Source organism: Salmo salar, chromosome 01 (assembly GCF_965601325.2).
Source record: "Salmo salar chromosome 01, fSalSal1, whole genome shotgun sequence".
NCBI classification, from domain to species: Eukaryota; Metazoa; Chordata; class Actinopteri; order Salmoniformes; family Salmonidae; genus Salmo; species Salmo salar.
The window spans coordinates 38760549-38777321 of NC_138291.1; the positions used below are offsets into that span (position 1 = coordinate 38760549).

Here is a 16773-nt window from a genome sequence, read left to right on the forward strand (position 1 = left end):
AAATAGAACACTCTACGTCTTCCTCAGTGACATATTATCAATCTAATCCTTCTTTAAAACATTTCGTATTACAACAGATTATGAGGGAGGATGTTTGGTTTGTGGGCAAAATACTCATCCCTTAATGCCAAAGCTTGGCATGTAATCTGTGGGAATGTTTTCTAACTGATAGGCAATGTTTAACCTTCAAAAAGAAGCAATATGGTTGAGAGACAGTGGTGGGAGAAAGGTATTATTAAATGGAAGCTGTGACTAAATTGAACTGTCTGGCCCCCCAGAGCAGTCCGAACACAATAGAGCCTAATTTTAGTCCCCCTCTGGGAAGTCTGGTATACCATATCTTAAAAGCCTTTTAATTCAATTAAACTGGGGTTATAGTATGGTTACATTATGAAGATGTCGTCTACTGGTTTCTCATTAATGCTGCTGTATGTATGTTGACAGGCGAAGGAAAGGCTGGATTCTGGGCTGTTGTGCACTAAACTACCGTGTTTTGGCTTGCTGATCAGTCCTGTTTGGTTTACTTGCATTGAGGCATCTTCAATTCACCTTGAGCACAAAGTCTTGCCTTCCTACACCATCTTCAACCACACTAACAACAAGGGCATTTTGATGATATAGTGACTATGCCGTTATGCTTACTGAATTGAGAGTTCATGTCAATATAAAATAATACTTGTTGTCATAAGAAATCAAATCAAATCAAAGTTTATTTGTCACGTGTGCCGAATACAACATTTCACCTTACAGTGAAATGCTTACTTATAAGCCCTTAACCAACAGTGCAGTTTTTAAATAAAAAATAGGTATTAGGTAAACAATTGATAAGTAAAGAAATAAAAAAAAACTGTACAAAATAACAGTAGCGAGGCTATATACAGATGGTACCGGTACAGAATCAATGTGTGGGTGCACCGGTTAGTCGGGCTATTTGAGATAATATGTACGTGTAGCATTAGTTAAAGTGACACAATGCATAGTCCGGGTAGCCATTTGATTAGCTATTCAGGATTTTGGCCTTTTGGTCTTAGACTTGGTGCTCCGGTACCGCTTGCCATGCGGTAGCAGAAAGAACAGTCTATGACTTGGGTGGCTGGAGTCTTTGACAATTTTTAGGGCCTTCCTCTGACACCGCCTGGTATAGAGGTCCTGGATGGCAGGCAACTTAGCTCCAGTGATGTACTGGGCCGTACGCACTACCCTCTGTAGTGCCTTGCGGTCGGAAGCTGAGCAGTTGCCATACCAGACAGGGATGCAACCAATTAGGATGCTCTCGATGTTGCAGCTGTAGAACCTTTTGAGGATCTGAGCACCCATGTCAAATATTTTTCATTTCCTGAGGGGGAATAGGCTTTGTCATGCACTCTTCACGACTGTCTTGGTGTGTTTGGACCATTCTAGTTTGTTGGTGATGTGGACACTAAGGAACTTGAAGCTCTCAACCTGTTCCACTACAGCCCCGTCGATGAGAATGGGGGCGTGCCCGGTCCTTCTTTTCCTGTAGTCCACAATCATCTCCTTTGTCTTGTTTACGTTGAGGGATAGGTTGTTATTCTGGCACCACCCGGCCAGGTTTCTCGTCGTTGTCAGTGATCAGGCCTACCACTGTTGTGTCGTCTGCAAACTTAATAATGGTGTTGGAGTCGTGCCTGGCCATGCAGTTGTGGGTGAATAGGGAGTACAGGAGGGGACTGAGCACGTACCCCTGAGGAGCTCCAGTGTTGAGGATCAGCGTGGCAGATGTGTTGTTACCTACCCTTACCTCCTGGGGGCGGCCCGTCAGGAAGTCCAGGATCCAGTTTCAGATGGAGGTGTTTAGTCCCAGGATGCTTAGCTTAGTGATGAGCTTTGAGGGCACTATGGTGTTCAACGCTGAGCTGTAGTCAATGAATAGCATTGTCACATAGGTGTTCCTTTTTGTCCAAGTGGGAAAGGGCAGTGTGGGGTGCAATAGAGATTGCATCATCTGTGGATCTGTTTGAGCGGTATGCAAATTGGAGTGGGTCTAGGGTTTCTGTGATTATGGTGTTAATGTGAGCCATGCATGACCAGCCTTTCAAAGCACTTCATGGTTACGGACGTGAGTGCTACAGGTCTGTAGTCATTTAGGCAGGTTACCTTAGTGTTCTTGGGCACAGTGACTATGGTGGTTGGCTTGAAACATGTTGGTATTACAGACTCAATCAAGGACATGTTGAAAATGACAGTGAAGACCCATGCCAGTTGGTCAGCACATGCCCAGAGCACCCGTCATGGTAATCCGTCTGGCTCAGCGGCCTTGTGAATGTTGACCTGTTTAAAGGTCTTACTCATGTCGGCTATGGAGAGCGTGATCACACAGTCGTCCGGAACAGCTGATGCTCTCATGCATGCCTCAGTGTTGCTTGCCTTGAAGCAATCATAGAAGTGATTTAGCTCATCTGGTAGGCTTGTGTCACTGGGCAGCTCGCGGCTGTGCTTCCCTTTGTAGTCTGTAATATTTTGTAGGCGCTGCCACATCCGACGAGCGTCGGAGCCGGTGTAGTACGATTCGATCTTAGTCCTGTATTGATGCTTTGCCTGTTTAATGGTTCATCTGAGGGCATAGCGGGATTTCTTATAAGCTTCTGGGTTAGAGTCCCGCTCCTTGAAGGCGGCAGCTCTACCCTTTAGCTCAGTGCGGATGTTGCCTGTAGTCCATGGTTTCTGGTTGGGGTCACTGTGGGGACGACGTCATCGATGCACTTATTGATGAAGCCAGTGACTGATGTGGTGTACTCCTCAATGCCATCGGAGGAATCCCGGAACATATTCCAGTCTGTGCTAGCAAAACAGTCCTGTAGCTTAGCATCTGCATCATCTGACCACTTCTTTATTGACTGAGTCACTGGTACTTCCTGCTTCAGTTTTTGCTTGTAAGTAGGAATCAGGAGGATGGAATTATGGTCAGATTTGCCAAATGGGGGGCGAGGGAGAGCTTTGTATGCGTCTCTGTGTGTGGGGTAAAGGTGGTCCATTGTTTTCTTTCCTCTGGTTGCACGTTTAACATGCTAATAGAAATTAGGTAAGAATGATTTCAGTTTTCCTGCATTAAAGTCCCCGGCCACTAGGAGTGCCGCCTCTGGGCGGGCATTTTCCTGTTTTCTTATTTCCTTGTACAGCTGACAAGACAAGTAGTGATACAGTCAATCTCTCCTCTACTTTGATCCAGGAGAGAGAGACATGCATCTTATTGATGTTAGCTCTCCATGTACATTTAAGGGCCAGCCGTGCTGTTCTGGACCAACTGTAATTTGCCTATGTCCCTCTTTGTGGCACTTGACCATATGACTGGGCAGTAGACCAGATGCGATAAAACTAGGGCCTGTAGGACTTGTTTTGTTGATAGCGATGTGAAGAAAGCAGAGCAGCTTTTTATTACAAACAGACTTCTCCCCATCTTAGCTACCGTTGTGTCAATATGTTTTGACCATGACATTTTACAATCCAGGGTTACTCCAAACAGTTTAGTCTCCTCAATTTGCTCAATTTCCACATTGCAAGATTCATTGCAAGATTGAGTTGAGGTTTAGCCAGCTGCCCTGGGGAATGCCCAACTCCACCTTGATTACGTTGGAGAGGCTTCCATTAAAGAACACCCTCTGTGTTCTGTTAGACAGGTCACTTTTGATACATGATATAGCAGAGGATGTAAAGCCATAACACATCTGTTTTTTCAGTAGCAGTCATTTGCCGTACATGTTGAGTGCCCTTCCCCGCACCTTAGGCACTTCCCTATAAGCGTGCTGAAAGTCTGTTGTAATTTGTCCACTGTGAAATAGCATTGTATCTGGTCCAACACATTTTTTTCCAAAAGTTTACTAAGGGTTGGTAGCAGGCTGATTGGTAGGCTGTTTGAGCCAGTAAAGGGTGCTTTGCTATTCTTGGGCAGCAGAATGACTTTAGCTTCCCTCCAGGCCTGAGGGTACACAGGTTCCTGTTGGCTTAGATGTATCTCGTTATACAACCCCCTAACTATTTCTCAATCAGTCTATTACCCAAGCTAATTCCCTGTCAGACACTCAGGTGTCTTCCTAGTGTTGTATGAGAGAGAGAGAGAGAGAGAGAGAGAGAGAGAGGAGAGAGAGAGAGAGAGAGAGAGAGACAGAGAAAGACGCTGGCAGTAAGTGACAGAAAGGATTGAGCTGGAGGCAGTGAGTCTAAACTATGGGAATATGTGTGTGGGAACAAGAATTCATTACACTCATTTGAGATAACAAGTGCTTGTGGTTTTAATTGACTTAATCAACAAATAGAATTAATCAGAGATTTCTAATTAATGGTAATTGATTGAATATCCACTGGGTCACTGTCAGAGTTAAATCCCTGTTTCTGTTCCTTTCAACTGGAGGGCGTCTCGTTTGTCCTTGTCATCGCCATCTTGTCCACATGTATTAAAAATGGACAGACTGAGGATATAAAGGATAGAAGGAGATCTGTCGATATGTTCTTTTAGAGAACAGCAAACAACATTTTGCGACATACACTCTGACCACAATTTCTCCCCTAGTCTTATTGAACCACTGGCTGTAGAATGGTGTTATTTTGAGGTCTCTTTATTTTTTATAACGTCATATCATAGAGTAGTACTTCTCTCTGAAAATTATAGTGGATTTTATTAGGGGAAATGTAACCAAAATCTCGCCCTTGAAGGTACAGTTGTAGGATCTTAATTCGCAGCAAGACAATCCTGCAGCAACAGGATTTGAACATTTAGTCCATAATGTTGCTTGATCCGTGGTTAGGCTATTAGCTGTCCAAAATTATCCTACATGAAAAATACAATACTGTTAATTTAACCGTGTGTTAGTGTGGGTTTTCAGTGAATTTATGTAAATCATGAAGCTCATCTGCATTTCCTGCCATGCAGGAAAATTCTCAGCAACAAAAGTGATCAAATTAAGATCATACACCTGTAGTTGTCACTCCCTGGTCTGTTTCACCTGTCCTTGTGCTTGTTTACACCCCCTCCAGGTGTCGCCTATCTTCCCCACTTATCCCCTGGGTATTTATACCTGTTTTTCTGTCTGTCTGTGCCAGTTCGTCTTGTTTGTTCAAGTCAACCAGCGTTTTGTCTCTGCTCCTGGTCCCCAACCCTGTACCCGGCCGCCTGACCACTTTGCCTGTCCCTGTCCCTGAGCCTGCCTGCCATCCTGTACCTTTGCTCCACCTCTGGGTTACTGACCTGAGCCTGCCTGCTGTCCTGTACCTTGGCCTCTACTCTAGATTATGGACCCCTGCCTGCCTTGACCTGTCGTTTGCCTCCCCCTGTGGTTACAATAAACATTGTTAACTTCACACAGTCTGCACTTGGGTCTTACCTTGATTCCTGATAGTTGTTGCATAGACAGTATGGTTTTAATATCACAGATAGTCAAGTTCTCACAAGTTTTCAGTATGCACTATAGCACCGTTTTTAAAACTCATTTAGGGCAGGTTTCCCAGTTACAGATTAAGCCTAGTCCAGGACTAAAAAGCATTCTCAATTGAAAGAGCTTTTTAGTCCAGGACTAGGCTTAATCTCTGTTTAAGCAACCATCTCATGTTGAATGATCAAATTAAGATCCTACACCTCTACTGTAGACCTGCTTTTATGTAAAGAGGATGCATTGAGAGACAGAGATGCGTACTTGGGAGGTCTCCATTTGCCTGTGCTGTGATGACTGTAGCTGCTCTAATAGGACTGGGTCTGCAACCTACTGCAGATGAATACAGTACACAAGATGGAGCATGCCCTGTGATAGAGTCCTGACTCCTGAGGAGGATGTGATGAGCTCTGAATAGCCATCTCTAATAGTCATCTCTAACAGCCTCTAGATTGTGTTTCCAGCTCGACCGGGGCTGCATATTACCAGGCAGCTGATCTTAAGATTCCTTTATTAAAAACCATCTGTTAGGTGGGTTTGACAGACCAGTTCATTTGAGAGATGGCCGTTTTGGTTTTTGTTGTGTTTTTTTGGTTGGGCTTTGTGATATCTGGATAAGGACAATAGAGCGTCTTGGAGAGAGGCCAGTTTTTTTAGCAGCACTGACTGGTAGCCCGTCCCTTGAAACGGACTCATTGTATGGTTCTCAGTCTGCACACAGGGGGAATGCAGACAGCCCACTCCACTGCTCCATGCATTTGGAAAAGCTTTTTAGCAAATATTGGCAGATACCCCTAGCCTCTATGTCAATAAGGCTAGGACTCAATCAGGAGGGGAAATCAGTTTATGAAACGCAGCAATGCAGAAAGAATGAGACCGAAGGAGTTGCGAGGAGGGTGTTTGAAAATGTAAAAAGCTTGATATTCCAGTGCCCATTTAGCATGATGCTATTGGCCATAGTTGTAGCTTTCTAATCTGATAGTGTGGAGCAGTACTGTAGCTGATATTAATATGAGATGCATTTGCTTGCCTTGACTTACCTGTAGTTACATAAGAACCAGTCTGAGAGAGAAATAAGCAACTTCAGGATCTGCTGCAATGAGCCTGTAGTGTGTCTGAGTGTGTATCTACAATAGGCCTGTATCTCAAATGGCAACATGTGCCCTGGTCAAAAGTAGAGCACTGTATAGGGAATAGGGTGGCATTTGGGATGTAGTTCATGTGTGTATTTTTCAGTAATCTGTCAGTTGTTGAGGGGCTACTGACTCTCTAAACCCATGGCTATTGTACAGGGTAACTTTATCACTGACAACAACCATCCCCCTTCCTCTCAGAACACAGCCATTGCATTTTGCAATCACATTACCTGTTTAAAAAGACCAGGGAGGGCTGTAAATATATGCTAAAATGGGGTGGAAACTGCTGAGAAAAATCCAATTTAAATGTAATAGTGTTTAATATTTATTGGAAAATGTAAAGAAAATGTAAGGGAATGCTTTGCAGAGCAAGCAGGATTTACATAAATTGTTCTCCCAATGTTTTTGTCCTTTTGCACACAGACAGGAAGGAGCATTGGTTCTCTAGTCACTATGCCATCGCTGCATATTTAAAAAGGGGGCCACACACAGACACACACATTGGTGTTTCACTGTTTAAGAAGGTGTTAGTATGTGTTGTGGATGTTGCAGTTCCATTACATGGGACATCATACCACCACATGCTGCAGCAGCTAGTGTACTGAAGTTAAAGCAGCCTACAGTGGTGGCTTTGCCCTTTTAATGTTGAATATTTCTCCTCTTTATGGCAGACATAAAAGGGGGTAGGAGCCTGATTTACATGCAATCCTGACAGGGCATATTGTTGTGGAGACCTCATCAGTGGCGTAGGGGGGTAGTCGGGGCGTAGTGAGGGTAGTCCCTGGTCGCCCCTGAAGTGTGGCTGTGGAGGGAAAAGGAGAGGCTGGGACTGTGTCTCAAATGGTACCCTATTCCCTAAACAGTGCACTACTTTTGACCAGGGGCTCTGGTAAAAAGTTGTGCACTATATAGGGTACCATTTGAGACACTGCGGGGTCTGGGTTGCATTAAGCCACATTTAAGCAAAACAGCAGCAGTAGTAGGAGCAGTAGGGAAAAGAAGCACGGCTTTAAAGAGAATAATAAAATGCTCATTTTAAAATCACACATTTGTAGGCTTTACAGAGAGAGGAAAAATATACGATGGCCATATTCAATTAAGTTCATTAGCAGGTTTTTGGCTGTTAATGGTTTGACAGCTTCGTCTAACTCTTTGAACTATAAAGACTCGTACACACATGCTGGTATTCATGACTTCTTCTCCTGAGTCCCCACTCCCCACCATGGTGCCAATTAATACGGTTACAAAGGCTACTGTAAGTAGTCCTCTTAAAACCTACTGTACACTATGAAATGTGCTCTAAAGGAGTATTCCGAACTTTTTACATTTTTATGTTGACCCCCCCCCCCCCTCTCCCTCTCCCCTCCCCCTCTCCTCTCTCTCCCTCTCTCTCCTCTCTCCCTCTCCTCCCTCACTCTCCTTCACCCCTCCCTCTCCTCCCTCTCCTCCCTCACTCTCCCTCACCCCTCCTTCACCTCCATCTCCTCCTCTCTCTCTCCCCCTCCTCCCTCCCTCTCCTCCATCTCCTCCTCTCTCTCTCCCCCTCCTCCCTCTCTCTCCTCCATCTCCTCCTCTCTCTCTCCCTCTCCTCCCTCCCTCTCCCTCTCCTCCATGCCCCCCCCCCCCCCCTCTAGTCTCTGTGTCTGGAGGTACGTGGAAGGCGTAAGGGCGTGTCCTCTGTACTGAGGTTGTGCCAGCGGCTGCAGGAGCAGCAGAGTGGTTCAGACTCAGACCAACAGGCCCTGCAGCTTCAGCTGCTCACCGTCAACCTGGAGCGCCGCTGGGAGGCCATCGTCATGCAGGTGCTGCAGTGGCAGACACGCCTCCGGAGGGCCCTGGGGACAGATCAGGTGAGACCTCAGACGTGCCTTGCATGGCACAACTTGGTTCAAACACTGTTAAGATACTGACCTGACACAATAGGGGAACTCAATAATGGTATAAGCAATATACAGTTTATACGATATATAAGGTACCTCTCAGAGCAGATGAGACCTCAGCCCAGCCTGGATGGCAAAACTCGGTTCATGCAAGTCTGACTGTAAAGATACCTAGTCCAGGGATGGGTGACTCCAGTCCTCAAGGGACCTTGGGTGTCTGCTGCTTTTCTCACTTAATTGCAGAATTGACCACTTAGATACAGCTGGTCACGTGGATATACTTTGTGCACAGGGCGGCAGGTAACCTAGCGGTTAAGAGCGTTGGGCCAGTAACCGAATGTTCGCTGGTTCAAATCCCGAGCGGACTAGGTGAAAAATCTGTGGATGTGCCCTTGAGCAAAGCACTTCACCCTAATTCCTCCTGTAAGTAGCTCTGGATAAGAGTGTTTGCTAAATGACTAAAATGTACATTTATATACTAGCAGCTAGCTATACATTCCGTTTCAGTCATAAAAGTTATACCCTCTAAAGAAGCCCCAACTCCAGAATGGCCTATTTATGAGTTGTATTATTCCTCTCAAAGTGAGCTGTCCAGGAGTAAGTTATTTAGGCCAGAGAATAAGAAGATAATGCAGTGCCTGGTAATAATCTAGTGCACTGTAACAATAATGGAGTAATAATAGTGATGTATACGGCAGGGAAAGTGGCTGTGGTACAGTTGGATATATGGGCTACGTACCAAATGGCACCCTTTTCCTATAGTGAGCTACTTATGACCAGGGCCCATAGGAATAGGGTGCCATTTCAAGTCAAATCAAACTTTATTCGCCACACGCGCCGAATACAACGAGTGTAGACCTTACCGTGAAATGCTTACTTTTACGCAGCCTTGGAGATATGAAAGGAGGGGGAATGGCGGCTGGTTGGAGATGGTCCCTTCCCATCTGACTGAACCCAGCATTGAACCCACTCCATCAGCAGGTGGTGTTTCCAAAGAATCATTGACTGGTGTTCATGTGTTAAGTGCACCATTCTTCCACGAGATATTCTATCATTTGGTGTTTTGTTGATGGTGATGGAAAACGCTGTCTCAGGCACCGCTCCAGAATCTTCCATAAGTGTTCAATTGAGTTGAGATCTGGTGACTGAGAAACACACACACACCCTTTTAAACCCCCCATACTCCATTGAGATCCCTTTTTCAAAGTCACTGAGATCTTTTCTTCTAGCCATGGTAGCCAAACGAATGGGCAACTGGGCATTTTATACATGACCCTAAGCATGATGGGATGTTAATTGCTTAATTAACTCACACCTGTGGTTCACACCTGTGTGGAAGCACCTGCTATCTATATACTTACCTCATTTACTTAAGTGTTTCCTTTATTTTGGCAGTTACCTGTACGATCTCAAGGCATGCCTTCACAACGCAACTCTATAGCCATTGATGACATTCTATACAGTACATAGGCTCAACCCCAGCCGTTCCACATTTCTACAGTGTGATATCTGGCAGTGTGAGACTATTCTATACACAATCCCCATTTTGCTCTTGAATGCGTAATGGCACAAGGCTCAGCTCCAAATATTGCAAATAGAGGCTTGTTAAAAAGTGGTTTGAGTAGTAGATGAGTAGTTGCTCTGTACGGTAGCGGTGTTTCCATCAGTGTGTTTGCGTAATGTGGAGAACAGATGGAATCGACCGTTAAATCTGTGACTCGGTAGTCTGGCCGCCACAACCACCACCTCTTCTATTCTCATGTAGATTAGATGGACATCTTCACGCGTAGTCCATAGTCTCTCTCTCTGTCCTCTCGTCCGCATTCCTGGAGGACAGCAGCGTGCTACTGCGGACCGGGGGTAGGGGTTGATCCAGTCCATTCGGGAGGTGAATTGAAGTACCTGAATTAAAGTGTATGAATTGAAAAATGCCCTTCGAAAACTATCCCCAAGGAAAATCCCCATATAAACCGAAATGTAACGTTATGAATCACTACTGGACCTCATCCCTGCTGTGATGGAAGCTCCATCCTCAGCTCTGGTACAAAATCCCAATGCAGGCAGGGTTTTTGGGTTGGCTGGTTGTCCACTCTGTTATAACCACTCCAGTGCAACAGGAAGAGAAGACAAATAGCAAAAGCAACTAGAAATCTGACCTTGCAGGCTGAAGTGCAATTTCACCGGGAGGATGTGTTCAGAATAGGGGAGAAACATAAAACATATTCACTGGGTTTGTTTATAAATGAAATACTGTGCTCAATGATAAAACGGCTGTGGCCACGACAGTCCCTTCTGTAGACACCGGCCCCACATCCTGAGACATTGCAGGCTAGCAGGGCCCGCCTTTTCTAGCGTTTGTGAAAATGAGAACGCTTTTCAACTTGGGTATTTTGAGAGCGCTCCTCTGTTACCATTCCATGTGGCGCGGAGGTGGGTGAAAAATATAATGTTTAAAGGCAATTATTCTCCTGTCAGTAAGGGGATTCTTGTCTCATTAGTTGCTCATAAAGTGCCCAATAAGACTGCCTAGCCTGTGTTCCTTGTGTGTTCCTTGTGTGTTCCTTGTGTGCTCCTTGTGTGCTCCTGGTGACCATTTAGTTCAATACTATATGTGTGTTATTAAGGTGTGTTATTAATGCTATAGGTGAAGGCTTTAGTTCAGATATCTTCTGAGCTAAGATCATCTTAAAGGGGTAATCTGCAGTACAGACAACAACAAAGTGGACACTGTTCCACTGTTTTAGTAAACAGTGGCGGAGGGTGGACGAACAATGGTCGTGGTGGAAACTCACCCCTGATTAGTTAGTTAGATAGTTGCTTGGTGCAACGTTTAGTCGTGTTGTCTAGGTTAGCTGAGGCAGCTAGTGCAGAGATAATAATTATTTTGATTTGATTAGACTGATTGATTGTTCTCACAACTGAAGGTTTTATCCTGCATTAGCAATCCCAGCTTAGAGTCATTAGGATTTCCCTTATCAGCAAGTAGAGAATAAACAGAAATCTAATAAAAATTCATTACACCGGGTGTGCCACATAGCAAGCGTTAGATTTACCACTTTATTAGATTAATGAGATAAAAATGGCTAATATAAATATGCCCTCTCTCTTATATTAACGAGATGCCAAGCAATTTGTATAATTGTGTCCTCCTTAGCAAAATGTCTGTGTCTAAGCACATTTCAAGACAATGGCACTTTGTTTGAGAGTTGTGCTATGGAATGCATTGCTTTTTAAATACTCTGATTATGTGATTTAGAATCCTGCCTAAAATGTAAAGTACTGTATGCATCATTTTTTTCAGAAGAGGACTTATTTTTTTATTGATTTCAGAAGAGAACGTTGTCATTTCAATCATTTTGAACCATTTCATTTGAGCTTCTCCCTTTTATCTCTCTGTCTCTTTGAAGGTCCCGGGGAACCTTGTAGAGGCTGGTCTCATGGACCTCCACGGCCCAGCGGAGGACTCCTGGGAGTGGGATGAAATGGACATGACCATCGTGGAGCACATGGAGCCACAGGAATTTGATGACAAACAAAACGCTGAATGTGATTCAGGATCCCCCGTGGCCAGTATAGACTATGACAAGTCCGAGGCGAGCCTGCATGTTACTCAGCGAGGAATATTCTTGAGCGAATCGTCCAGAGTGATGCCTCTGTCTTCTCAGCGTCCCAGTGTCTATCAGGTGTACAACCTGCATAATGTAGAGCTCTACAGACAGCCTCAATTCCCCTCTGTACACAAGACCTCTTCTCCAGCCAAAGCTGGGAGGAAGCAGCCTCTTCTGAAGAGCCTGAGCAAAGACTCCTCCTTCTCATCTGTGGAGTCCTTGCCAGACCTCCTAGGGGGACTGCTCGACGGGGGGAAGTATGGGGGCCGCGAAGAGTCTGCCCGCAGATCAGAGAGCGAGAGCGGGATAGTCAGCGAGGGCGACACAGAGACAACGGCCAACTCCGAGATCTGTCTGGAAGACCCCAGGAGAGGGGGCAGCACCTCCCTCACACCGCCCACAGGAAACGACTCGCCTGGGGAAAAGGACGAAGAGAGGGACAGGGTGTGTGATGAGGACATTGACAGGATCCTGGAGCGGGCCAACAATGTAGCTCTGTATGGGGACTGTGTGGCTGTCACGGCACTGAGAGAGATAGACAGAGACCAAAGTAGATCCAAAGCAGGGAAGAAGAGGAGAGGAGGAGGAGGAGAGGAGGGATGTGGAGGAGGGGAGAACTGGAGGAGACACAGGAGAGAGCCTAATGTGGAGATCCTGATCAACGGACATGGCTTCTGCCCTGACACCGAAGAGGATGAGACTCACGATGAGAGGAGAGTGACAGGAGGGAAGGGCCGTAGAGACGGAGAGATTCCCCACCTGTCCCAGGGGTCGTCCCTGGAGTCCCTATATGCAGCGGGGGAGCTATTTCCATCCGGCAAAGACACTCTGCAGCGCTCCATGTCTCTAGAGAGCTGGCTGGCCCCGTGTAAGAGCTGGGAGAAGGCCGAGGGAGAAGGAGATGGAGGCAGCCAGGGCAGCCTGAGGGAGCTGGGCCTGGGCATCGGAGCCATGGAGCCCACAGGGGAACTGAGCCGCAGGACTCTAGAGCTCCTCAAACGCCTGGAGAACATCCAGACCCCGCTACATGACCTGAAAATGACACGCAGCATCTCTGACATCACCCTGCTGAGCAGCAACTCCCTGCGCCTCCCGGGGGCCGGATATGGATCTGGGGGGCCCGGGCATGCTGGGCGCCTTTCCGGGGGCCGGGGTGGTCCCCCCTCCTCAGTCAATGAGAGCTCGGCGGCGTCTCTGACGGAGCTGAGCAGCACAGAGGACTCGTCAGTGGGCTCTGAGGACCTGGCTGTGCTTAGGAACCGCTGCTGTCTGCTGGACTCCAATGCCTCCTTCAGGAAGCACAACCACCGGGCCCAGCCAGGAGGTCATCATGGAGGTCACAGGGTTCACGACGAGGCGGATGCCAGCATCAGCATGGTGGTCAATGTGTCGTGCACCTCGGCCTGTACGGACGACGAGGACGACAGTGACCTTCTGTCCAGTTCCACGCTGACCCTGACTGAGGAGGAGCTGGGTATCAAGGAGGACGAGGAGGAGGACTCTTCAGTTACCTCCGAGGAGGAGTACACAGAGGGCTCCTTCGCCCTGGGCCTGGAGTACATGAAGAACGAGTTCCACAACTGGATCCAGAAGCCCTCCCGCTCCCAGCAGCAGTCCCAGTCCGGCTCCGGCAGAGACAAGAACCAAGGGGATGACCCTCTAGGGGACGAGCTGCAGTGTGGCACCCTTTCCAGAGATAACACTAGCAGGCCGCCTGTAGGCAACGAGTGCCGCTCCTTCCTGAGCCCCTCGGCGCTGAGGCTGCTTGAGTCCCACACCAACAGCATCGTGAAAAAGGAGTGTCTCCAAGGGCGGGACGTGGGGGACACCAACAAGAAGAACGCCACAAGGAGCTACATTAGCCAGTTTGTAGATGACATGGAGAACGGGAACGTGGACAACTCTCATATCAAAGGGAAGGATGAGGACGATGAGCTGTTGAGAGAGGAGGGGAGCCTCTTCACCATGAAAGGGGAGTCCTTCAAAGAATTCTATGTGAACGAGTCATCAATGAATGGAGGTGGGGACCAAAGAGGGGGTATGATCACGTTCACCACGCCGTCTTCATGTGAGACGCTGTCCCAGCTCCAGGCCAAAGAGTCATCTCTGGAGAGCCAGCTCCGAGGGGAGATCCCCTGCCACAGCTCCAGCCACCCTTCCCCCTCTCTCTCTCCACTGGAGGACTGCCAGGGGTCCCACCAACACCACATCCTGCAGAGACCACCACACTCTGGGAACAACAGCCAGGAGAACCTCTTCTCCTCCTTCCTCAGTGATGTCCACACCCGGCAGAGCAGACGAGAGGCCGGCACCAACCCCGGCCCAGACCCCAACTCAGACCGCCCATGCTGCAGCCACCCCCACCCCCAGCCTCCCCCACGCAAGGACCAGAAGAGCCAGGAGAACGTGCACAACTTTGTGATGGAGATCATTGACATGGCTTCTGTGGTTCTGAAGAACAAGGAGAGCCAGGCGGAAGACCAAGAGAGACCCGGACAGACTGGAGCCCAGATCAGGGACAAAGTCCTAGAGCACTCCCACCGGCCCATTCACCTCCGCAAGGGAGACTTTTACTCCTATCTGTCCCTCTCCTCCCACGACTCAGACTGTGGAGAGGTCAGCGTCTGCTTAGACAGCAAAAGCACCACCCCCTTACTGTCGACTACCCCAGACATCCGGGACGAGGAGATGCTGTTCGAGGCCTGCACTGAGGAAGTGTACCTGGGACCTCCTCTCTGCTACAGCATGGCCATCACCAAGAGGCCCAGGAGGCACAGTCCCAAACTAATGGACTACTATTCCTCCTCTCCCTCTGCCCAGAGTCAGAGCCAAGCACCTCTGCCTGCATGCAATGAATACCAAAAAGCACATGGTATTTCTCCTGGAAGTATAGCTGAGAGCCAGCTACAGTGCCATAATGAGGCTTCTTATCTTAATCCGTTACCATGTGAAACCCTGATAGACACTGTTGAATGTTTTGCAGATACTAAAATGCTTGAATCCAATATTTCCCCTGTAATGACTAAGATAAGAGTCTCTTGCTCCAGTACAAATCCTTTAAAAGAGGAAGGCAGCCTCTGTATTAATCCTAAAATTAACTGTCCCCCGATAAGAAAGTGTGATAGAGATGAAAAAGGGCCTTCTTCACAGTGGATGAAACAGAAGAGTGCCAGGAAAGGCCACAGCTCTCTTCAGGAAGTCAAGTCAACTCATAAACAGCAACAGGTGAGTTTAGACATTATACCCACCCTTCTATCTCGCGGTAATGGGACTGGTGTGCATTTCAGTCTGTATGTATTCATATCTGGGACTAAATATTGAAGAGGTATTTTTATTCACACCTTCGTTCATCCCCCCCCTCCCTCCTCCGCCTCTTCTTCCCCTGAAGTGTCGATGGAAGAGGGATTTGCTTAGAATCCTCCGGTTAAGAATGTTAAGGTCTACAGAACAGAATAATCATAATCAGTCAGATTATATTATGATTCATAAGCAAGAATTCCTGGCGAAGAATCATTACTTAATTTCATGACTGAATTAGCATGTGTTTGTGTTCTTTTAAGCGGTTTCTCTATTTCATATGCTAAGTTGCCAGGGCTCTGGCTGTTCTCTTCAGAAACCTGATGCCTGACCTTCTACCACACTATTCTTTGTCTGTGTCAATTGTTGAATAATTAAGTGATTACCTTGTAAACTGCCGTAATTATAAAAACATCCAACAAAGGAAGCTAAAAGGTGGGGTAGTTTGGGCTGGTGTAGACGTAATGATTCTTCTACAGACATGGAAATGTAATTGATACACAGATCTTTACAAACAGATTTTTCGAATCTCATTTTTTTTGTCACATGCGCCGAATGCAACAGATGTAGACCTTACCATGAAATGCTTACTTACAATCCCTTAACCAACAATTCATTTCAAGAAATAGAGGCTAAAAATAACGAGGCTATATGCAGGGGGTACTGGTACCATGTCAATGTGCGAGGATACAGGTTAGTTGAGGTCATTTGTACATGTAGGTAGGGTTAAAGTGACTATGCATAGATAATAAACAGCGAGCAGCAGCAGTGTAAAAACTAAGTGGGAGGGCGGGGGCAATGTAAATAGTCCGGGTGGCCATTTAATTACTTGTTCAGCTGTCTAGAAGCTGTTAAGGAGCCTTTTGGACCTACAGTGGCAAGAAAAAGTATATGAACCCTTTGGAAATACCTGGATTTCTGCATAAAATTTTAATAAAATTTGATCTGCTCTTCATCTAGGTCACAACAATAGACAAACACTGCTTAAACTGATAACACACAAACAATTATACGTTTTCATGTCTTTATTGAACACACCGTGTAAACATTCACAGTGTAGGGTGGAAAAAGTATGTGAACCCTTGGATTGAATAACTGGTTGACCCTCCTTTGGCAGCAATAACGTCAACCAAACGTTTTCTGCTGTTGCGGATCAAACCTGCACAACGGTCAAGAGGAATTTTGGACCATTCCTCTTTATAAAACTGTCTCAGTTCAGCAATATTTTTTGGATGTCTGGTGTGAACTGCTCTCTTGAGGTCATGCCACAGCATCTCAATCTGGTTGAGGTCAGGATTCTGACTGGGCCACTCCAGAAGGCGTATTTTCTTCTGTTGTTGTTGTGTTTTTGGTCGTTGTCCTGCTGCATCACCCAACTTCTGTTGAGCTTCAATAGCCTAACATTCTCCTGCAAAATGTCTTGATAAACTTGGGAATTGATCTTTCTATCAATGATAGCAAGCTGTCC

The 16773-nt window shown here is 46.6% G+C and overlaps 1 protein-coding gene across 2 annotated transcripts in view; it reads left to right on the plus strand.

Moving 5' to 3' along the window:
• The window catches only part of akap6 (A-kinase anchoring protein 6), a 189622-nt gene that overhangs the window by 159038 nt on the left and 13811 nt on the right, over nucleotides 1-16773 (plus strand). For both annotated transcript variants that reach the window (XM_014194357.3, XM_014194363.3), the window contains exons 12-13: nucleotides 8155-8370; nucleotides 11808-15233. In XM_014194357.3, coding sequence (XP_014049832.3) covers nucleotides 8155-8370; nucleotides 11808-15233 — 3642 coding nt within the window. The remainder of the gene's footprint in view (nucleotides 1-8154; nucleotides 8371-11807; nucleotides 15234-16773) is intronic.